Consider the following 21,718-nt stretch of genomic DNA (forward strand, 5'->3'; position numbering starts at 1 on the left):
TGAAATAGGGGGTAAATCATAGAGCACTGGTTTGAGGCTCATCATGTGGGGGTGGGGGGTAGCCTATAGCCTCACTGAGCCAAAGGAAAGCAGGGACAGGGAAGGAGGAAAGATGTGTTAGTACTGGGGTTGGGGCTGGGGTGGGCACCTCAGCAGAGTGTGGCTCATCATGTCTACCCTCCCACCACCACCAATCCTGGCCCCACCATGAGGAACTAAACTTCCCTGACTTCTGGAGGTAACCAGATGCTGTAACCATTGAAGTTAGTATTTCACCCCTGTGAGGAACGACCACTGTGCTTTTCTAGACAACAAAAAACATGACCGTCTGCTTTTTTTTAGACAACAGTCTGCCTGAGAAAACCTACTTTTGAAGAGCACTTAGTCATGCCCAATTCTATGTGATCCGGGAAGTTGATACAGGAGATCCTCTATCCAAGACCCAAAGGGAGAATCACTCCTTTAAAGACAATAGGTGTCCCATTTCCCTCCCCAAACTTTTGGGCACTGGTAGATGAGAAAGCAAGTGAAATTAAGAGAAATGGGTAGGAAATAGGAAGCAATCTTCCCCATCCCGCCACCCATGTGTTCTCCCTTCAAGACCCCTAGTTTGTACAATTAATATAAAACAAACGAATGAATAAATGAATGAATAGAAACAATGAATGAAGAAATGGAGAGGAAAAAAAGAAATGGAGAAAGTGAAGGAAGGAAAGGAAGAATACATGGAATTAATGAATAGAATGAAGGGGAAAAATGAATGAATTAGTGGATAGATGGATGGATGAATGAATGATGATTGAGTAAATTAACGCGCGAGTGAGTCAGAACTGGGTAACCCCTGACTCCCAGCCAACGCAGAGGGCGGGGAAAGGGGGATTCCGGAGGGCGGGGCCTCGGCCCGGAAGCGCCTATCGGGGGCGGGCCCAAGGGGCGGGGCGAGAGAGCGCGTCAAACTGGGCAGCCGGGCTGCCCTGAGTAGCCTCTGCGGTAGACCCCACCATCTCTCCGAACCTCGCCCTCACTTCTTGCCAACCCCTCGGGCCCCCGCAGCCTGGTAAGGAGGCTACTCCAGCCCAGGAGCTCATTCTGCAAGGCAGACCCGCAACCCGGAAAGGCGGTGCGGCAGAGCCCGAAGCCGGATCCTGCTCGGACCAGGCCCCCGCGGGCCAGTGCCGCGGGCATGTCGGAGGCGCGGAAAGGGCCGGATGACTCGGATGAGAGCCAGTATGACTCGGGCATCGAGTCTCTGCGCTCTCTGCGTTCCCTACCCGAACCCACCCCTACCCCAGCTTCTGGGCCCTCTGACAGCAGAGGCCCCCAGCCCTGGACCCATCCTCCGGGAACCGCCAAGGAGCTACGGGAGAAGGAAGACACAGATGGGGAAAGGGCTGACTCCACGTATGGCTCCTCGTCGCTCACCGAACCCCTGAACTTTTGGGGGAGCCTCGAGACCGAAAACCCATCGCCAGGCTCGCCGCTCCCTCCAGCGGGGAAGCTGAGCCCTCAGCAGCTGGAAGCACTCACTTACATCTCCGAGGACGGAGACACGTGAGTATGGGGGCTAGGCTGAGACAGCACCCCTTCTTCCCGATGCTACTAACTCTGCGCCTCCCCAGGAACTGCAACAGGCCGGACACCCCTCTATAAGGATCCCTCAAGGCACCTGCCCTGGAAGTGGGCAGTCCTTATTCTCTCTTCCAAACTTAATTCTCAGGCCACTTTTGAGCTCTGGCCAGGCCCATACCAGAGGACCTGGCATCATCTCTATGCCCTTCCTTTTGGAGGTGGGCAGAGTTGGCAAGGCCCTTACAAAGCACCTGGAACCCCAGCTAGCATCTTGGAAACCTACCAATAACCTACCACTAGGAAGAGAAAATTCCCCTGACCAGTCCAGTTTTTTTTCTTGCTGGGGTAGAGGGCATCCTTGCTCGATATCTGGGATTCCCGGGCCCTGACCCTCAGGATGCCCTGTCTCAAGGAACAGGAGGTGTCAGTTACAGGTTGCCAATGGGGACTAGGAAGCTAGGGGTGAGGGTACTGGCATATTGCAGAGCTGAGGCTGACCCTGAGGAAGAGGGGGTGAGCCAGGCTGGGGCACTCTTGCCCCAGCAGACAGACAGGCTGCTGGCTGCCCCAGCTTACTTCCTCCTCTGCTGAGAAAGGGGAAGTGAGGTCTGGAGTCAGCCTTATCGACACCTTTCATCTCCTGAGCCCTCCAAGTCCCCCCTCACTATCCTGTCTGACCCGCTTACTTTACCATTTCTCCCCCAGATCGAGGTGGAAGTTAGTGGGGACTAGGCTAGGGGGCGGCTGAAGTAAGAAGCAGTCATTTGGGAGGGGTTGGCCATTTCAGGATGTGCCCCTCAGGAAGAAGAAACAATGTTAGGAGAGAGGGTGGCTGGGATTTGGGGGTGAGAAACAGTGGAGGGGGCTGTGGTCCCAGATGAGGGATGCCGAACAAGGGAGGCAGGTGGTGTCTGCCTTGATCTGCTTTTTGGAGATACAAGGGTCTTAATTCTGGGTGGCCTTTGATAAAGATAGTCTCAGGACCTAGTAGGAGGGAGAGGAGTGACCCCAGGCCTTTTATACTCTGTGCCCAGTTACCCGCCCTCAGGCCCAGAATCAAGACTTTGGGGACTCCATGTGGATTACCTATGGCTGACCTTTGACCCAGGGAGTGGGGACTTTTGGCATTGCCCTCCTTTGTTAGCCTATCGTCCCAGCCCTTACCATCTCTAGTTAGAGACAGGGATCTAGACTGGACAGGGGGAGGTGTCAAGACCCCCCAGGGGGTCCCTGGAGAGAAGGGAGCACTTTCTTCCCTCCGACGTGTCTGAGCTGTGGGACATATGGAAGTGGGAAGAGGAAGTGGGAGGAGGGAGACTGAGGGAGAGAGGGAGGTGGCTGCAGGAATGTGACCCAGAGAGCAGGTCCTGGCTGAGGGGATTTCCAGAGCGGTTCCTTCCTCCGTCACTCTCTCCTGGGCCTCTCCTGCTGCCTGGCCGCCAAGCCTGCCTCCCTCCTTCCTGAGCAGCCCCTTCCCCAGCCCAAATAGGCTTTTTAGCCAAGCTAACCCCACCTCATTAATCCCCCAAGGCAGCTGTCCCAGCCTAGACCCTCCAGCTCTGGCTTTCATTTTCCCCACCTGATGTGGGGAAACCCCAGTACTGGAACTTCCCCTCCCAGCTGCCCCCCTACCCCACTAGGTTGGAGCTCTTGTCCCCACCAAGTCATCTTCTGCACTGCACAGACTTCCCTTGGAGTGCACACAGAATGGAGGGCTCTGGCTGACCTACCCAGTTTGTGCTGTCTGAAGAGTGGCCCTCTTGACTCTCCTGTAAGGGACAACAGGATAGGACGTTGCATTGTCTCCTTGCTCCTCATCCAAGAGCTTCCATTTTCTCTCCCTTGGCATAGAGTTGCTGGGGCGGGGCGGGGGGCACTCCTACCCTCTCTGTTCTCCCTCTTGGGGTGCGGGGAGCTCAGCCCTGGAAAACACCTCTGCACTACCCCAGCAGCTTTCAGTTTGGCTATGGGCTGCAGCTGGCCTGGCTGGACCCTGGGGCCAGAGGGGAGTAGAGTGTGGGCAGGCTGGACAGGAAGGACCTTGGCCCATTCGCACCCTGCCCACACTTCCACTGAGCCAAGGCCCTCTTTGAAGGCCAGAGATAGGAACTTGGAGCTGCCACCCCCAGGATCCTGGCTTCCCACACCAACCCTCACTTCCTGGCCCAAACTCTCACTTCCTGCACCTTCCCTATGTGTGGCTTCTTAGAGATGTGTTCCTTCTAACCCAAGGACCCTAGCTCACTCTCTCTGGTCTGGGCCCTGACAATAAACCCTGCCCTGCCCTTCAGGCTGGTCCACTTGGCAGTGATTCATGAGGCCCCAGCTGTGCTGCTCTTTTGCCTGGCTTTGCTGCCCCAGGAGGTCCTCGATATTCAGAACAATCTTTACCAGGTGAGTGGAGGGAATGGGTTGTGCCTAGATACTCGTATCTGCCCTGGCAGCCATCCCCAGCAGCCACATAAGTGTCCTTAGGCTGCTTGGGAAACCATATGCCAGACACTGGTCTAGAAGCTGAGGATACAAACATGAATAATACACAGCCCTTGCCCACAAGGTGTTCAGGCTTGGGCTAGGAGACTTATGTCAACACCTAATCACACAGTTTGGTGACAAGTTGCAATGGAGACACTTGCCAGCTGCTGTGGGATCCAGCGTCTCTGGGGAGCAGCCAGGGAGGGGTTAATACAGGAGGTGACATCTGCATGGAACCTTAAAAAGGAGTGTGGCAGGCAGAGACTTCTTGATGCCTCTGTCTTTCCTCCTCCCAACCCCTCACTGTCACTTAGTCTCTGAGGATAACAGAGGTCTCCCCAGAGGGTGAGAAGGTAGACCCTGCCCCCATCTGTCCTTTCTCCAAGGGCTAAGGGGACCTACAAGAAGAGCAGAGAACCACTTCCCTCACCCTGCCTCCAGAATTGGGGTCCCAAAAACTTGGTGGGAGATGACAGGGGGAAGGGCTTGGTAGCGTTGCCTTGGAAGACCAGGGTCATAGCCTCTATAAACTGCCTTCAAGGAAGGTGCTAGAACTTGGCGATTCCTGTGCCCACTGGAGCATGTTCTCAGAGGTAGGAGCATGCTGCAGTGGCCATGTGACCCTCTGTTTGTGTCTACAGACAGCACTCCATCTGGCTGTACATCTAGACCAGCCAGGTACAGTTCGGGCCTTAGTGCTGAAGGGGGCCAGCCGGGTACTACAGGACCGTCATGGTGACACAGCCCTGCATGTGGCCTGCCAGCGCCAGCACCTGGCCTGTGCCCGCTGCCTGCTGGAGGGGCGGCCAGAGCCAGGCAGAGGACCACCTCACTGCCTGGACCTCCAGCTGCAAAACTGGCAAGGTACAGGCAGCCTCAGAACTTGTGGCATGAGGAGGGGACAGGAGACAAAGACTCTACTCTCAGGAAAGGGGGTTCATAGCTTGTCCATTGATATACCTTCGGTTCTAAGTACATAGGCACTCACTACATCTTTGCTGAATGAATGAATGAATGAATGAATGAATGAATTTGATTTAGAATTTACTGAGAACATACTGTGTGCTAAACAGAGAGCTAAATCTTGCCTTCAAGATATTCAGTTTAATAGAGGTCAGATAAACTCATTAATTCATTCAACAAAAATGTACTGAGGGCCTCTATGTGCCAGACAGTATTCTAGAGCTGGGCTTACATCTATAAACTTAACAGAATGATTGAGACAGATAATAAATATAAATAGTGATTTCTCTAGTAGGTTAAAAGGCAGTAAGTAAGTGCTATGGGAAGATAAAGCAGAATGAGAACTGGAATATGGGAGATGGGGTGTGTGATTATATTTGATTAAACAGGTGGTCGGGAAAAGCCTCATAGATCAGGGACATTTGAGCAGAGACTTGAGGGGAAGTAAGGGATGTGAATCTGAATCTAGTTCTCTAAGCAGAGGGGAATCCAGGCCAGAAAGGAGATAGCAAAAGGCTAGGGGAGCACATGGGAGGAAGTGGCCCTGGGGAGGGGGTGGGGCATAAGGATCCTAGAGACCTCTGAAAAAGGTGGCTTTAGATAGGGCTTGAAGGCAGGCAGTTAGAATTATAGAGAATGGGGAAGGGGAGTGTTGAGGGAGAGTGAGTATATGGGGGTGTCACTCAGCAACCTGACCCCTGAAGCGTGAAAGTTTCAATAACATGACTCTGAAAAGGTGGAAACTTTGTGTTCCTTTCCCCTCAGACTTTTGAGGGGGTTTTTGGGTTTATGTTTTAACAGCCCTGTGATCAGAGGTGTTGAGTGGGCAGCAGGTCCCTTGGGGCTGAGGGATAAGGAGGTCCCTGAAGAGCAAGAGAGTGAGAGACGAGAATGAGAGAGAGAGAGGGAGAGAGAGAGAGAGAATTGGTAGATGCAGATTAGCAGCCCCCACGTTCACCCATCCCAGGTCTGGCCTGCCTCCACATCGCTACTCTGCAGAGGAACCGGCCACTCATAGAACTGCTGCTTGAAAACGGAGCTGACATTGACGTGCAGGTGAGGCGGCCAGTCAGGGTGCTGCCCGACCCAGGGCCTGCTCCACCACTTGGTCCAACCCCAGGTTCCCTCCCAGTGTCAGAAGTGATGGTACTCACCTTCTTAACCTGGGCCCAGGCCCAGCAAAATTCCTCTTGAGGGCCTTGGCTAACATTCTTCTCCTCCAGGAGGGCACAAGTGGGAAGACGGCACTGCACCTGGCCGTGGAGACCCAGGAGAGGGGTCTGGTGCAGTTCTTACTCCAGGCTGGTGCCCGGGTAGACGCCCGCATGCTCAATGGGTGCACACCCCTGCACCTCGCAGTGGGCCGGGGCCTCAACAGCATTTCATCCACTCTGTGCGAGGCCGGTGCTGACTCTCTTCTGCGGAACGTGGAGGATGAGACTCCCCAGGACCTGGCTGAGGATGTAAGAGGCATATACTCGGCTCTGCACTCCAGGACCCACACCCATGGCAGAGACAGGCGCTGTAATAGCTGAAACAGCCAAAGTGTTAGGATTCCGGGGGTCCAATCCACAACTCTGCCACTCACCAACTGTGGGACCTTGGGCAAGCCTCTCTCAACTTGTTTTTTTAGTTGGTCAGGTTCAGGGAGCCCAAACTTGGACTCCTATAGGATGAGTGAAGCAGGCCAGGTGTTAAATAGCAGAGTAGTGAGGCCTGTAGGAGACCAGAGAATATCTTCCTGAGGGTCACTCTATTCAGTTTCAGCAGATGGTTGCAGAGGAGAAATATGGGGCCAATATTTCCAGGTCTTGGGAATTTTTAGAGAGGTGAAACCTAGATTTTCTAAACAGTCTCCCCTTTTTAAACGTTCAATTTTAAAAATATATGCAAATTTTTTTTAAAAGTATCTTTCCCTTATTACCTTCTCCCCCAAAGAAGCAGATACATGGACTGGATCACCTCTTTGGTCCTTATCTGTGATATTCTGGTACTATCTTAGAGAGTGAGAGCTTGCTTGCCTAAGGTCTCAGGGCTCTACTTAGCTCAGAGGAACCACCATTTGGGAGATTAGTAGGGAGATTTGTTCCCTGATATCCAACTGTCATTTGGTGGGGAGGAAATGGCCCAGTAGGTCTACCCAGCTCCCTTTCCCCATTGCGGTCTTTTTCCCCGGGCCCTGATCTTGCTTCTGTCTATTCTCTTTCTCAGCCCTTTGCTTTTTTGCCCTTCGATGACCTCAAGATCTCTGGGAAGCCACTGCTATGTGCTGACTGAAGCCAGGACAGGATCTGGGATCCCAGAGGCTTCACCTCTTCCCATCTAGAAGCTGGAGCCACAGTTGCTACAGTTTGGGCCCAGGCAATGCGCCCTTCTGGTATCATGGGGACTGCTGAAGCCAGCACAGTCCTGAGCTGAGAGGAGGGATCGCAAATGAGAGAGAGCCATTCTGGAAGGAAGAGCTTCCCAGGTGGACAGAGATCCTTGGAAGACCCCTCCCCCAAAGCCCAAGGTATCCTGGGCGAAGTCTGTTTACCTCTCTGGAAGATGGCAAGGGCTCTTGTTGCTACCTACATTGGGTCACCCTGAAACTGCCAACCAGGAGGAAAACATGGACTCTCCTGAGTGAGGAGAGAAACTGAAATATGAGTGAGCAGGGCCCTGAAGGGTTCCTTCCCACTGCTATTGAGGACTCAAACACTGTTGTTTAAAGACTTCACACAGAAGGCCCCAAACTGAGCCTTTGGGGAAGGGGAAGTTTCAATAACATGACACTAAAACAGCAAAGACTTTTAAAAAGTTTCCCCCCGCCTTGAGTTGTTTTGCGTGCATGCATGTCCATGTGCATTGGGGATTTTTAACAGGCCTGCCCTGTGACCTTGTGGTAGAGACAGAGAGAAGAAAATTGTAACCTGAGCAGGGTAGGACTTTGCTGGGTAGGGTAGCGGGGCTAACAGTCCTCAGGCATCTCTGTCCAGCACAGACCCTTGCCCTTTCTGTAGAAATGCAAAAGTATGGAGGAAAAGAGAAATAAGAAGACACAGGCGGGAGGCCTCACCACTGCCCTGGGGGGTGCCATCTGGAGGACCCTGGAGGGAAAGACCAGCCTAGGGAGGGTAACACAAGAGAGCTGTGGCTTTTTGTTTTTTTCTCATATTCCGTATGTGTTTGAGGGGCCTATTAGGTCAGGCCTATGATGAGATGAAGAATATGGGGGAATAAATCAACAGTCTCTCGCTACCTGGATCACATAGTCTAGTGAGTGAGATGGCCATTAAAATCATAAATGTGTATTTATATGTAATATGTAAATATGTAATTACATATTGCAGTGGGTGCTGTGAAGAAAAAAATGGGAAGGAGAACAATGGAGTGGATGAAGGGCCATACTTTGGGTGGTCAGGGAAGGCCTCTGACTGTCATCTCTACTTGGACATAAAGGATGAGGGAAGGCATTGGGGAAAGGCCTTTGGTGAATTAGGGGAACTGAAAACAGGCCAGTGGGGCTCTACAGGGCGTGGGTAAGTGGGCGAGGTAGACTGAGGCCAGGTCATGCGGAGCCTTGAAGGTCATGGGGAGTGAGGGGACAGAACTGGTAGCCCAACCAAAAAAAGGAGACGTCTTCCTGTCAGAAAATGGTAACAAAAGAAAATGCTCGGGATGTGGAACCTCAATGTCCCCGTCTCTAGGATGCCAGTGGTCACTACTACCTCCTCCGCTGGTTGTGAGGGCTAAGAGTGATGACCAAGCAGCGGGAGGCATAGGGCTGGGGTCCCCGAGCCTTCCCTGCCCCGGGCACCGAGTCGCGTCTCCCTCCGCGCCGCGCGGGGGCGCTGTGGCCCAGCAGCGGCCCGGGGCGCTGCGTGGTCGCGGCGGGGGACGAAGGGGCGGCCGCGGAGAGGGAGGGAGGCAGGAAGATCTCTGCACTTCCGCTAGCCGCTGGCTCGCTGGCTGCTTCTGGAGGCGCCGGCGGGAGCGGAGGGAGCGCGCGGCCCGGGGCCCCGCATTCCCCAGCCCCCTCCGCCCCACGCGGCCCGGACCATGGATATCAGGTGGGGGGCTGAGGGATGAGTCCACGTGACCGAGCCCCCGCGTCACGTGACTGCAGCTCCTCAACACGGGGGGCCGGGTGGGGTCCCAGCTGCCGGGCGGGGTCCCAGCTGCCGGGCGGTGGGACTGCAGAGCGCTGCCGCGAGCCGGCCGAGCCTATGGGGTTGAGGTCGCGGCGCGGACTTGTGCTCCTTGGAGGACTTAAAAAGTGTCAGGCGGTGCAATTGGGAAACCCTGGGGCTCCTGGAACCTAGAGGGCAGGGTGGGGGAATGGGGCGCCGTTTCTGGCCGAAGCAGCCGGCGAGCGCTCAAGGGAACAGAGGGAACCTGTGTGGCCGGAGGGGCGGGTCCGTCCTCCCGGAGGGAGGGAGCCCTGCCTAGCCGGCGCCGGCCCCCCAAGGAGAGAGAGAGGCTCTTTGTCCGGCCTGGGCCGCAGCTGAGAGGGGCGGGGAGGCGACTCCGGGCCCTTCTCCCAGTGTGGTCCCCTCTGGAGTGACGAGTGAATGAGGAGCTGCACCCTAATTCTTATTTCCGCTGTCCCTGCAGGTGGTGGGCAGTGGTGGTGTTGGCTGCGCTCCCCTCCTTGGGGACAGGTGGGGAGAATCCCGAAGCCCCTCCGGAGTCATGGACCCCGCTATGGTTTTTACGCTTTTTGGTGAATGCTGCTGGTTATGCCAGCTTTATGGTACCTGGCTACCTGCTGGTGCAGTACTTCAGGCGGAAGAACTACCTAGAGACAGGTGTGTAGGGAAGGGGTTGGGAAAGTGTGCTAGGTTCATATTGAGTGCTGGCCAGCTGTCCAAACAGGGATGTGGCTTGGAAAGGGAGGCTGGGAGGAACGGCAGCAGGACAGACAACAGGGCACGCTGGCTGCCCTGGGGAAGATGATTAGGTGTTAGGGGGAAGCCTGGGGCTTGACCTTGTGTACCTTCTTCAGGCAGGGGTCTCTGCTTCCCCTTGGTGAAAGCTTGTGTGTTTGGCAATGAGCCCAAGGCCTCGGATGAGGTTCCCCTGGCTCCCCGGACAGAGCCAGCAGAGACCACTCCCACTTGGCAGGCCTTGAAGCTGCTCTTCTGTGCAGTGGGACTCCAGGTAGGTATGCTGGCAGGCTCTGCTTTTATTCCTGGGTTGCTCCTTGTGGGCGGTTCCAGAGATTCTGGAATCAAAGTTTTCACCCTACCAGTCCCAACAGTGTGCTTGTTGGTGTGTTATGTGCCCCCCTTCTCTCAGGGGCACACCGTACCACTGTCTTCTTAGAAATGGTTGGAGATGTCTATTTCCTCTCCTCTTACCTTCTGTGGTTACTGTGCCGTTATTACACTCCCCTCCCATCCCCCGCAATGATGTGTCTAATATACTGTAAACCCACTGATAAAACTTGGGGGAAGCCATTCAGCCTTCTCCCATACTGCATGTGAGAAGGGCGCTAAGATGATGACCAGATGGCATTTTAGAGTGGGCACTATTCCACCTTACAATGTTAAACTGACAGGTGTCCAGCCTTCTCTAATTCTTGCCTCACTATATTGGTTGGGAAAAGACAAACATATTTGGGATGGAGTCGGCTGTAACATACTCTTCCGTGGGTCTGGGCAGTCTTAAAGCACTTGTCGTTTTAAGTGTTTCACACACACTTGATTCCCTGCAAAGTCAAACCAGACTTGACCGGTGGGGAAACTTCTAGTTACTACAGAGTAATCAAAATAGGTATGCTGCCCTATAGTCATTTAAATAGCATTCTGGTGGAGATTATCTTTTTTTGCCCACATTCTCCTTTTCTTATCTTCACCTCTCTACTCTCCCCCACCCAGGTGTCTTACCTGACCTGGGGAGTGCTTCAGGAAAGAGTGATGACCCGCAACTACGGGGCCACAGCCACGTGGGCAGGTGAGCGCTTTACAGACTCACAGTTCCTGGTGCTAATGAACCGAGTGCTGGCACTGATCGTGGCTGGTGTCTACTGCCTCCTCTGCAAGCAGCCCCGGCATGGGGCACCCATGTACCGGTACTCTTTTGCCAGCCTGTCAAACGTGCTCAGCAGCTGGTGCCAATATGAAGCTCTCAAGTTTGTCAGCTTCCCCACCCAGGTGCTGGCCAAAGCCTCTAAGGTGATTCCTGTCATGCTGATGGGAAAGTTGGTATCTCGGCGCAGCTACGAATACTGGGAATACTTGACAGCTGGCCTCATCTCCATTGGAGTCAGCATGTTTCTGCTGTCCAGTGGACCAGAGCCCCGCAGCTCTCCGGCCACCACGGTCTCAGGCCTGATCCTGCTGGCTGGCTACATCGCCTTTGACAGTTTCACCTCAAACTGGCAGGATGCCCTATTTGCCTATAAGATGTCATCAGTGCAGATGATGTTTGGGGTCAACTTCTTCTCCTGCCTCTTCACAGTGGGCTCCCTGCTGGAGCAGGGGGCCCTCCTAGAAGGGACCCGTTTCATGGGGCGACATAGTGAGTTTGCTGCACATGCTCTGCTGCTCTCAGTCTGCTCTGCGTGTGGCCAGCTTTTCATCTTCTACACCATTGGACAGTTTGGGGCTGCTGTCTTCACCATTATCATGACCCTCCGCCAGGCCTTTGCCATTCTCCTCTCCTGCCTCCTCTATGGTCACACCATCACTGTAGTTGGGGGGCTGGGGGTGGCTGTGGTCTTTGCTGCCCTATTCCTCCGAGTCTATGCCCGGGGCCGGCTAAAACAACGGGGAAAGAAGGCTGTGCCTGTAGAGTCCCCTGTGCAGAAGGTTTGAGACCTGAGATGAACTGGTATTCTGACCATATCTACCATACTGTTTTCCTCTCCTACTGTAATTTCTCAGAGGCATCTGGTTCAAGAGCAAAATGCAGGTGTTTTCTCAGTATCACAAACCAGCTCTGCAGTTGGGAGTAGGGAGCCCAGGAGGCAGCCTTCCCTTTTGCCTTAAGTCACCAGTCCTCTAGTAGGCAGGAATTCTGAGCCCCAGGGTATATAAGTCCTCAGTGTGGAGGGGGGGCTGTCTTCCCCCATCAAGTTCTTTGAAGTCTCACCCTGTTGGCTCTGCCACCAACACCTCTCACCTGTGCTTGTCCCCTACACCTTGAATAGCCACCCTTTCAGACTTCCAGAGACCTGCATTTCTTACTCTGGTGAGAAAAGCACAAGTATTGTCAGCTCTGATGCTGCTTTCCTAGAAGTGAGAGATGGTGCTGTGCTAGGGGAGGGGGATGGGAGAGGCCAGCACCCCACCATGCTCCTGGATCCCTAGGCTCTGCACCATGAGCCAGTTGCAGGTGTTGGTACTTTGGAAATGTATCTTTCTGCTCATAATTTTATTTTATTAAATTAAATTGCTGCAGTGGTCTTAGTCCTGTTTTGGTTTGACTGTGCTTTCAGATACTACTACACATGGTCCCCAGTGACCCTAAAGCTTTCGATGTATATACATGTACTATTAACCTGTACCTTGGGACGTCAGGTTAAAACTTGGGATAGAAAAGCTAAGGAAACTCAAAGGCAGAATTCTACCCACTTTACAAGGGAGCACAAAACTGTATAAAACGGCATCTTCTTTATTTTGCATACTTTAATTTCAGAACAAACAAAACAAAAAAAACCCCACAACACACAACATCCTAACCCGATGTCAAATGTGGGAAGGGAAGGCTTGAGGCCCTTGTATCCTGCCTTAGGCAGAAAGACAGGACAGAAAAAAACACTAGACATCAGTAGAGGAAACCACGTGGGCCAGGGCCACTCAAGGCTGCTGGGGAAGAAATAGAGACACTATACAAAGGGCATAAGACCTGCAAGTAAAAACTAATCTAATCTACTTCTTCCATGCGAGAGGCATCCTCATCACCCTCAAGGGGGGGGATCTCATCAGGAACAGCAGCACTGGGTTCTTCTGCTGTTACTTCATCTTCATCAATGCCTAAAAATGGAAAAAGAAAGTCACATGAGATTTGATTCAAAAAGCAGTAAATCCATTCTGTCCCCATGAGACCAGTTCCCCAACTCCTTGCCACACCTGGGTAAATGGGTGCTCACCTAGACCTAGTTTGATCATGCGATAGATGCGGTTGGAGTGGGTCTGGGGATCCTCAAGTGAGAAGCCAGAAGAGAGCAGCGCAGTTTCAAACAGCAGCACCACAAGGTCCTTGACAGCCTTATCATTCTTGTCTGCCTCTGCCTTCTGCCGCAGAGTCTCCACAATAGGGTGGTCCGGGTTGATCTCCAGGTGCTTTTTGGCCATCATGTAGCCCATCGTAGAGTTGTCCCGAAGTGCCTGGGCTTTCATGATCCGCTCCATGTTGGCTGTCCAGCCATAGGTGCTTGTCACAATGCAGCAGGGTGAAGACACAAGCCTATTGGAGATTGTTACCTATGGACAATCAAAAAATCTTAGGTTTATATTAAACCAAGTTACCACTTGCAAAGCAAAACATGGTATTTTAAGTTCCACTCAGAAAAAAACTCAGAAGCAACATCTAATCTTTGCCAAACTTTAGAGAAATGACAACCTTAAATCTGCCTGGTTAAGAGAGCAAAAAGTTAAGATGGCTCTAAATAAATTAGATTGTTTAAATCACTAATAGTGCCACAAGATTCTGAGGGTAACAGCCCTGAGGGCATTTATTACAAAATAGATCCTAGTCCCAAAATTGCTTACCTTCTCAACCTTCTTATCCAAGATTTCTTTCATGAGTTTGCACAGGTTCTCAAACTTGGCCTTGCTCTCTTCCATTTTCTTTTTCTCCTCTTCATCCTCAGGTAGTTCCAGGCCCTCCTTGGTAACTGAGACCAAGCTCTTGCCATCAAACTCCTTGAGCTGCTGCACGCAGTACTCATCAATAGGCTCTGTCATATATACTACCTCAAAACCCCGCTTCCGCACGCGCTCCACAAAAGCAGAGTTGGCAACCTGCTCTTTGCTCTCACCTGTAGGGTTATTAAACGTGACTCAGAAATGAGAACACCTCGCACGCACCACCAGTTCCCCAGGCACCCCTGAATGCCCCGCCTCCGCATCCTCCCGCTGCACCTCTTCCCTACACCTCTAAGGAGTCTTTGATCAGACCCAGGGTCCAACACACCAGTGATGTAATAGATGGACTTCTGGGTCTCCTTCATGCGAGAGACATATTCTGAAAGAGAAGTCATTTCATCTCCAGACTGGGAGGTGTGATAGCGCAGCAGCTCAGAAAGGCGTCGCCGATTAGTAGAGTCCTCATGGATTCCAAGCTTTAAGGGTGGAAAGCAGAAAAAAATATCTTACTTGGAAATACTCTCTTGCTCTTCTTTGTGAATGCAAAAAATTCCATAATTAAAAAAGTAAGCCCCTGCTTCTTTCTTACCTTTAGATTTTTAGAGAATGCCTCATAGAATTTCTTATAGTTCTCCTTGTCTTCTGCCAGCTCAGAGAAGAGCTCAAGGCACTTCTTAACAATGTTTTTACGAATGACCTTCAAGATTTTGCTCTGCTGGAGCATTTCTCGGGAGATGTTCAGGGGCAAGTCCTCAGAGTCAACCACACCACGGATAAAATCTGCAAACAGGGAAGGAAACTCAGTTTAAAAAAAAAGGAGATGGGGTCATCTAGATTCAGCATAACACATTTTCTCACTGAATCTTCACTTGCTATTGCAAACCATCCTTAATTACCTGAGATTTAAAAACTTTAATCTCCTTGAGAATGCTAAAGGCTTCAACAGGACTTTACCCAACTAACTACATTTGGCTAAGATACTCACTGAGATACTCTGGTATCAACTCATCACAACTGTCCATGATGAACACACGGCGGACATAAAGTTTGATGTTGTTCTTCTTCTTCTTGTTCTCAAAAAGGTCAAAAGGAGCCCGACGGGGGATGAATAACAATGCCCTGAATTCCAACTGACCTTCTACAGAGAAGTGCTGAAAGAAATTCCAAGTTAAGCCAATAATACATTTCAAGGTAAAGAATTACTTTTAGTTCCAACACCAAATTATCAGACTGTTTAGAACCAAGATCTTCCTTCCCTAAGCACTACAGATAGAGTACTCTACAGGGGACTTGTTGAAAAAATTAAGCCCTAATGTCTCAAATGAATCTAGAATGGTACAAGTTCTGTATAATCCTTGAGTTAACAAAAAAAGTCAGACCCAGGATGTGTAAGACTGCTATGGAGACAAAGTGAGGTCACTGGAAGGATGCCATTTTTCCATCCGGTGGAAGTGTCACCAGTTAAGTAAACTTATGTGGCTCCATGGCATTCATAGTTTCTAGCTACTAACCAGCTGGACAAGTTCAATTTGTCTATAACAGCAACACCCTTCTACCTGCTCCTATTGAGCCAGCATGCAAGTTCTCACCTTGACTGCCAAGTGGTCTTCCCAGTCATTGGTCAGGCTCTTGTAGAACTCTCCATATTCCTCCTGGGTGATGTCATCAGGGTTTCTGGTCCAAATGGGCTTAGTCTTGTTCAGTTCTTCCTGATCGATATACTTCTCCTTAATCTTCTTTGTTTTCTTTTTCTTATCCTTAGCACTATCATCCTCCTCATCTGAGCCCACATCTTCTATCTTAGGCTTCTCTTCATCATCTTTATCTTCCTCTTCTTTCTCACCTTTCTCTTCCTCTGCTTCGTCATCACTGATTTCTTTCTCTCGTTCCTTCTCCAACTGGAAGTACCAAAAACAATACTTTCAGAGTACAGAACACCTGAGACCATGCAATTAATTCTCTAGAGCAGTGGACATGCATGTAAGTTTCCAGTCCATACTCACATAAAGAGTGATGGGATAACCTATGAACTGTGAGTGCTTCTTCACTACTTCTTTGACCCGCCTCTCCTCTAAATACTCTGTCTGGTCTTCCTTAAGGTGGAGGATCACTTTAGTACCTCGGCCAATGGGCTCACCTAGAAAAAAAATCAATCACAAGAGTATGAGAAAATAAAACTAAACATGTAACTGCAGTGAAGGATAACTGTTTTACATGTAGAACACTCAAGATGTCTATTCTAGGTTTCCCCAAAATTCTAATCCAGACACCTTTACAGGAAAGCCAACTTACCATGGTCAGCTCGTACAGTGAAGGAACCTCCAGCAGAAGACTCCCAGGCATACTGCTCATCATCATTGTGCTTTGTGATTACAACTACTTTCTCTGCCACCAGGTAAGCAGAATAAAACCCAACACCAAATTGTCCAATCATGGAGATGTCTGCACCAGCCTGGCAAAAAGTTTTAAGAAGTCAAACACAAATTGTGAAAAAAAAATAACCGAAAACATGTTTTTTGTGTGTGCCATGGATAAATACCACATACCTGAAGAGCCTCCATAAATGCTTTAGTACCAGACTTGGCAATTGTTCCCAGATTATTTATGAGATCAGCTTTGGTCATGCCAATGCCTGTGTCCACTAGAGTCAGGGTGCGTTCCTGGGGGTTGGGGATGATGTCAATTTTCAGCTCTTTACCACTGTCCAACTTGGAAGGGTCGGTCAGGCTCTCATAGCGTATCTTGTCCAAGGCCTGGAAATAGAAATTGCAATCTTACAATTCTGCTTTCTTAAAACCCACTTCTTCATGTAAAAGGAAACTTTTTTTTACTCTCGAATACTCTCAATTCTGACTACTCCTTAACTTGAAGTTTAAAAACCAGTTACGATATCCCATCTATCCACATAGACAAAAATAACACATCTATCTCCTTCAGTAGTACACCCCTCGAAATACCAAACCATCCCATAATCACTTTTCTGGAATGCTTTAAAGAAAAAAACAAACAAACCAGAACACTCACATCAGAAGCATTGCTGATCAATTCCCGAAGGAAAATTTCCTTGTTGGAATAGAAGGTATTGATGATGAGAGACATGAGTTGGGCAATTTCTGCCTGGAAGGCAAAAGTCTCCACCTCCTCCTCTCCATGGTGCACTTCCTCAGGCATCTGAAGAATTGTCAATAATTTCAGTAATTACAAAGGAACATGATGGCTCTTAATTTGACTCCTGAAGTTCATCCCAATCACAATGGAACACAAAGATTTTTGTTTGTGCCCTTAGTCGGAAACAAAAATTCAGGAAGGGTGGGACGGACGCATTCTTCAACAAAATAGAAAGCCAGGTTTTTTTGGAGGTCAAACTACTATTAAATGATCCATGGACTAGCAGCCCAGGCATCACTTGGTAGCCTGTTAGAAATGTAGAATACTGGCCCCAACCCAGGTATCTCGAATAAGAATCCCAGGTAATCCACATGCACATTTAAATTTAGAAATCACCAGTTCTATTATCCCGTTTTTAGTATTAGGTGTGTGTGGGGGGGGGGATGGCCTCCAAGGTCACAAATATTATGTTAAACGGCAATGATCTAATAACTGCTTCCCCATTAGGTATCTCCTACCTCAAGGAAATGTGGGACTACTGCCTCACCAGACAGGAGAGGGTGACCCGAGAGATAGGTGGGATACCCGCCGGGGTAGGGGTGTACTATCAAGACAAAGAACCGAAAAAGAGCTCAATCATGACCCCTCAGCACACGTGACTAAAATATAGGGCCAAACCACACAACTAAGATGGTGGCCGTAACCCGACAGGCAGACCCTCGTCACTGCCGGACATGCGTCGGCCGGGGCCACGCGTGGAGGGGAAGCAGCCGCGCAGGCTCCCTGCGCTCCGGCATTCGGGCACCAGGGCGGGGCGCCGGGCTCCAGAAGCTTCTAGAACAATCTCAGCTCTCGGGGAAGGGCGGGAGGGAGAAGAGCCCTTGCATCTTCCAGAGCAGAATCCGCCCCCCTCCCTCCTCCTCCTCCCCTGGGACTGCAGAAAAGAACTGGAAGAACCTTAGGCCAGTAAAGGTCTAGAACGTTCCTCGCGCGGACCCTCACGCACTTGAGAAACGCATCTAACAGGAAAGGTGGCAAAACCAGGCCAGCACCAGGCTGTGCTGAGTCACACAGAACGCGCACACCCACAGCCCTTGTGGACCCTCCAGCGCCCTGTAGCCGCGTCCGGAAATGGAGGGGCAAAAATGGCAGCGTCCCGGGACCGCGCGGCTACCACGTGCAGTTGCCCCCTACCCAAGCCCACTCTGTGGCCGACCCCAGCCAAAGCTAGTCGCTGCCTGGGGGAACCTTGCCGTTTGAACACAGAAATAAAACTACATTCAAGAGCCCCCTCCCACCAACCATTAAGAAGTGTTATCCCTAAAGCCACCCAATACAACAAAATCGGGCTTTGGGAAGGAAAGGAGGAACGAAGGCAACTCGAAAGAGCCCTTAAGATAAAAGACCCTGAACGATGAGACTGCAGCCTTACCTTAAAGATGAAGAGCTACAAGTACCACAGAGAAAGATGGGCAGGGACTGCGGCCGGCTCGCGCACAGAAGCAAGCGTGCCCGCAGGTGACTGAAGAGAGGGGATACGTGCCCCCCAGTCGCTCTATATAAGGCGAAGCACAGCCCAGCTCTCCGCCCACGGATCCCTCCGCCTTAAAGGAGGATGCCTGTCAGCCCCACACCTGCCGTCGCCCGCCCACCTTGACGTCATTGCCCAAATAAAGGAGGCGGCGGTGAAGAGCGGGAGTAGCCGGCCTCAGTCTCTGTATCCAAAGAGCACACGCATTTGCTGGTTTCCGCAGCCCCACCCTTCGCACTTCCCGAGCATAATCCCACCACAACTAGAAATTGAGAGTACTTAGATTACATAAACGGTGGATCCAGGGGCTAGAATCCCACTAACCTCCCTAAAATTCTGTAGGGCAGGCGCCTCTCCCGAAGAGTCCCAGTCTCGAGAGAGACTTAAAAAAGGGCAAGTAGAGGTGGCCAATCACTCCGACCTCCATTCCAAGGCTTGACTTTCCTCCTAGAATCTGCCCTACACGTTCCTACATTCCTATAAGGGGAAAGAGTTTTCTCTGTGGATGGTACGGAACTCCAGGCCCACCTTCAGGCAGCTCCCGGATCCTGGCCCTCGCAGATTTTGGGGAGTAATGGGACGGGAGAAAGTACAGTGTTTCACCACAAGGCGTAGCGCCCGCTTGAGCTGCCGGAGGGACTCTTTGTGGCGGAAGGAGCAACAGAAGCAGTACTGCAATTACTTCCAGCAGTTTCCAGAACCGAATTGGCGGTCCCGCCCCCGCCCCGCCTCCTTCTCTCGAGGCTCCGCCCCGCTCGCTGCAGCCTAGGCGGTGTCTCTGGCGGCCCCGCCCGCGACAATTCTCCGCGAGTCACCTGCAAGAGAGTAGGCTACCCAACCTCCTGTACTTCAGGAAGACGCGGGTAGAGCCTTCTAACGTACCCGCGAGGCCCAGTTAGCCTGGCGCTTTCTCGGAGGTGGGATGGAGCAAAAAGGGAATGATTGGCTGACCGCTCCTCTCCCCCATCAATCACACAAGCACCCTGCTCTGCAGGCGCAGACTTGAGGGAGCCGAGATGGGGGATGGGATCGCTGCAGAAGGGACCCTCCCAGTCTCGGCAGCCGCTCACGTGTGTGGATCGCTGAGACATGGAACCTCCCTTCATAAGCACATCGAGGTGTTTCTCAGGCTGGTTTCGTTTCTTTTCCCCCTTCCCGCTCCTTCCGCAGCTGCCTAGCTAGACTTGAGGAGGAGAGGGTTTCCAGGGACCTCTGAGGATGGCAGGCCTCTCGAAGGCCTCACGGAGATGCTGGCCAGAGAGCGCCCACTTAAGGCAGTCAGAACCAAGTTGTTCTCAAGCTGTGGCGCCTGATGCTCAGCGAGCTGCAGGATGCCTTGCCTCGCCAGGCTCTGCCACTTTGCATGCCCTCGAGCTGGCGAGCAGTTCTTGCCTTTTCAAGGCCTTCTCTTTGAAGCTAGAGGGACCCACAGCTTCTCCAGAAGAGAATGGCGACTCTCTGCTCTGTCACCCTGTAGATGTCCATCACCTTCCTTCCTGGCCTACTCTGTCCACCCCTGAAATGCTTGGGAGGGGTTCCCTCACCAACACCCTAAATCCTCCCTCACCAGTTTTGCACCCAGTATTCCTTCATTCATATTTTCTTTGTTCATGTGTTGAATTCCAAAGAAAGGACCCTCGCTTTCCTTGCTCCACATTCCAGACCTCATCACCCCTGCCACCAGCACCCCAATTTCATCTCTCCTTACCCATCTACTATCCTTCATTATGGTCTGTGAGAAGCCTGTGGCTGGGAGATGTAAATGAGTGTGGGAAGGGGCATGGTGCTACTGCCAGGAAACCCCCAGGATTCTCTGTTCCTGACTGAAATCTCAAACTAGGAGCATCATCCCTCAACACACGCTCTCCCTTGGGGTAGAAGGGGCCTAGCTAATGAAAAATCTGCTCTCAGTTCAAAAGGAGTATTCACAACATCTCACAGTCCTGCAAAGAGGTAAAAGCAGGTCTGCACATTCCATGGACTGGAAAAGAAAGGCTTCAGGGACTACTGCAGGGTTGGTCAGCTCAGAGCCTTTGCTTCACTAACTCCCTTGCTCCCTGCTCCAGAAATGGAGTAAGAATGCTGTTTCTCCTCTCAGGACCCAAGTCCAAAGAAGAGCAGGATCTCCTATGGATCATGTCAGGACCAGAGGCGACTCAGGGGTTTCCTAATGGATAAATCTCAAATCTTGCACCAGCACAGAAATTACACCTTCTCTTCTGGAAGTTTTCCAAAATGACTTCTCCCACTCACTGACGGTTCACTAAGCTCCTACTGTGAGCCTCGCCTGGAGATGCGGAAGGACAGGGAGTCCTCAGTCACTGCGGGCTACAGCAGGCCAAGTGTGAATCACAGCAGCATGGGATAAGATCAGAGACTCCTAAGTTCAGCCTAGGGAAGGGGGCAGGCATAGGGCTATGGCTAGCCAGGTCAAGGCTCAGGTTTACTCCCAGGAGAGAGAAAAGCATGGCAAGGCATAGCCCTGACAGCGGGACCATAGCCCAGGAACCCCTGAGGGAGTCAAGAGGAGCTGAAAGTGACCCTGCAGGCAGGAGTCAGGTCACAGAGGGCCACAAATGCCATGCTAAGAAGTTCTGACCTTAGGGTGAGAGAAGCCACTGAAGGCTATTAAAGATGGCCATGGGGGGAACATAGACAGCCTGGGCAGAGGCCTCCTGCTGCTGCTCGAACTGGGAATTCTCAAATTTTAAAAATATTATCCTTTAATTGTGTTGTAGACATACAATGTGGTGTGTATAATACTGGCTCTTTTGTATTTGAGACTTCTTATGTAATCTATAATGTGGCTAATATTTATAAATGTTCCATGCATGCTTGAGAAAAATATATACCTAGTAGTTGGGTAAAGATCTAAATATGTTATATCTGTTAAGCCAAGACAGATAATTGTGTTGTTCCAACAAAAAAAACAGAAACAAAAAACACTTAGAGACTCCATGGGCCATAGCTTGAAGAAGGGAGAGGCTGAAGGTAGAGAGATCAGACAGGAGTGGGGAAGAGATGTGGTGTATATCTCTTCTAAGATAGCATGACAGAATGTGGCAGCTGAGGGGGGGGAGAATAAATACCACTCTAGGTTGGAGGGTTCAGGAAATTTGTTTTAGGCACATTGTGGGACACAAAGGAGAGCTGTCCAGGAGGCAGAGGCTGATAGCTGAATTCATGGGCAAGAACGAAGTCACTTAGGAAGTGTGGTGAAGCCAAAAATTGTGACCTATGCCATTCTGGAATTGTACACCAGGCATCTTCGGTAACT

General features: G+C 51.3%; 3 protein-coding genes across 5 annotated transcripts; 2 read left to right on the plus strand and 1 right to left on the minus strand.

Moving 5' to 3' along the window:
- Positions 1–926: 926 nt before the first annotated feature.
- Positions 927–8,290, plus strand: NFKBIE (NFKB inhibitor epsilon). The gene is made up of 6 exons (XM_039854609.1): positions 927–1,551; positions 3,861–3,963; positions 4,686–4,908; positions 5,975–6,063; positions 6,231–6,470; positions 7,219–8,290. The coding sequence occupies exons 1-6, from the start codon at positions 1,184–1,186 to the stop codon at positions 7,282–7,284; spliced, it is 1,089 nt and encodes a 362-aa protein (XP_039710543.1). The 5' UTR covers positions 927–1,183; the 3' UTR covers positions 7,285–8,290.
- Positions 8,291–8,899: 609 nt separating this feature from the next.
- SLC35B2 (solute carrier family 35 member B2) lies at positions 8,900–12,401 on the plus strand. 3 transcript variants are annotated; one of them, XM_039854606.1, is made up of 4 exons: positions 8,900–9,059; positions 9,604–9,797; positions 9,995–10,149; positions 10,869–12,401. In XM_039854606.1, the coding sequence occupies exons 1-4, from the start codon at positions 9,049–9,051 to the stop codon at positions 11,805–11,807; spliced, it is 1,299 nt and encodes a 432-aa protein (XP_039710540.1). In that variant the 5' UTR covers positions 8,900–9,048; the 3' UTR covers positions 11,808–12,401. The 3 variants fall into 3 exon arrangements, with proteins under 3 accessions (XP_039710540.1, XP_039710541.1, XP_039710542.1); XM_039854607.1 differs by lacking the exon at positions 8,900–9,059 and adding an exon at positions 9,163–9,267; XM_039854608.1 differs by lacking the exon at positions 8,900–9,059 and adding an exon at positions 9,170–9,272 and having other exon boundaries at positions 9,999–10,149.
- Positions 12,402–12,586: 185 nt separating this feature from the next.
- Positions 12,587–18,499, minus strand: HSP90AB1 (heat shock protein 90 alpha family class B member 1). The gene is made up of 12 exons (XM_039854589.1): positions 18,343–18,499; positions 16,827–16,973; positions 16,349–16,555; positions 16,095–16,254; positions 15,806–15,939; positions 15,392–15,700; positions 14,788–14,953; positions 14,392–14,582; positions 14,131–14,278; positions 13,707–13,975; positions 13,085–13,418; positions 12,587–12,968 (listed from the first exon to the last, which is right to left on the minus strand). The coding sequence occupies exons 2-12, from the start codon at positions 16,971–16,973 to the stop codon at positions 12,859–12,861; spliced, it is 2,175 nt and encodes a 724-aa protein (XP_039710523.1). The 5' UTR covers positions 18,343–18,499; the 3' UTR covers positions 12,587–12,858.
- Between the last annotated feature and the right edge of the window lie 3,219 nt (positions 18,500–21,718).

This window comes from Pteropus medius, unplaced genomic scaffold (genome assembly GCF_902729225.1).
Source record: "Pteropus medius unplaced genomic scaffold, Ma_sr-lr_union100, whole genome shotgun sequence".
Lineage (NCBI taxonomy): Eukaryota > Metazoa > Chordata > Mammalia > Chiroptera > Pteropodidae > Pteropus > Pteropus medius.

Bases quoted from the DNA above. Each gene is read 5' to 3' on its own strand.
- NFKBIE (XM_039854609.1), top strand. From the start codon at position 1,184: ATGTCGGAGGCGCGGAAAGGGCCGGATGACTCGGATGAGAGCCAGTAT. The intron at 6,064-6,230 runs GTGAGGCGGCCA...CTTCTCCTCCAG, and splicing joins GAGCTGACATTGACGTGCAG to GAGGGCACAAGTGGGAAGAC. The intron at 6,471-7,218 runs GTAAGAGGCATA...TCTCTTTCTCAG, and splicing joins CCCAGGACCTGGCTGAGGAT to CCCTTTGCTTTTTTGCCCTT.
- SLC35B2 (XM_039854608.1), top strand. From the start codon at position 9,216: ATGGGGTTGAGGTCGCGGCGCGGACTTGTGCTCCTTGGAGGACTTAAA. The intron at 9,798-9,998 runs GTGTGTAGGGAA...TTCTTCAGGCAG, and splicing joins GAAGAACTACCTAGAGACAG to GGGTCTCTGCTTCCCCTTGG. The intron at 10,150-10,868 runs GTAGGTATGCTG...TCCCCCACCCAG, and splicing joins TCTGTGCAGTGGGACTCCAG to GTGTCTTACCTGACCTGGGG.
- HSP90AB1 (XM_039854589.1), bottom strand. From the start codon at position 16,973: ATGCCTGAGGAAGTGCACCATGGAGAGGAGGAGGTGGAGACTTTTGCC. The intron at 15,940-16,094 runs GTAAGTTGGCTT...TTTTTTTTCTAG, and splicing joins CACTGTACGAGCTGACCATG to GTGAGCCCATTGGCCGAGGT. The intron at 14,954-15,391 runs GTGAGAACTTGC...AATTTCTTTCAG, and splicing joins AAGACCACTTGGCAGTCAAG to CACTTCTCTGTAGAAGGTCA.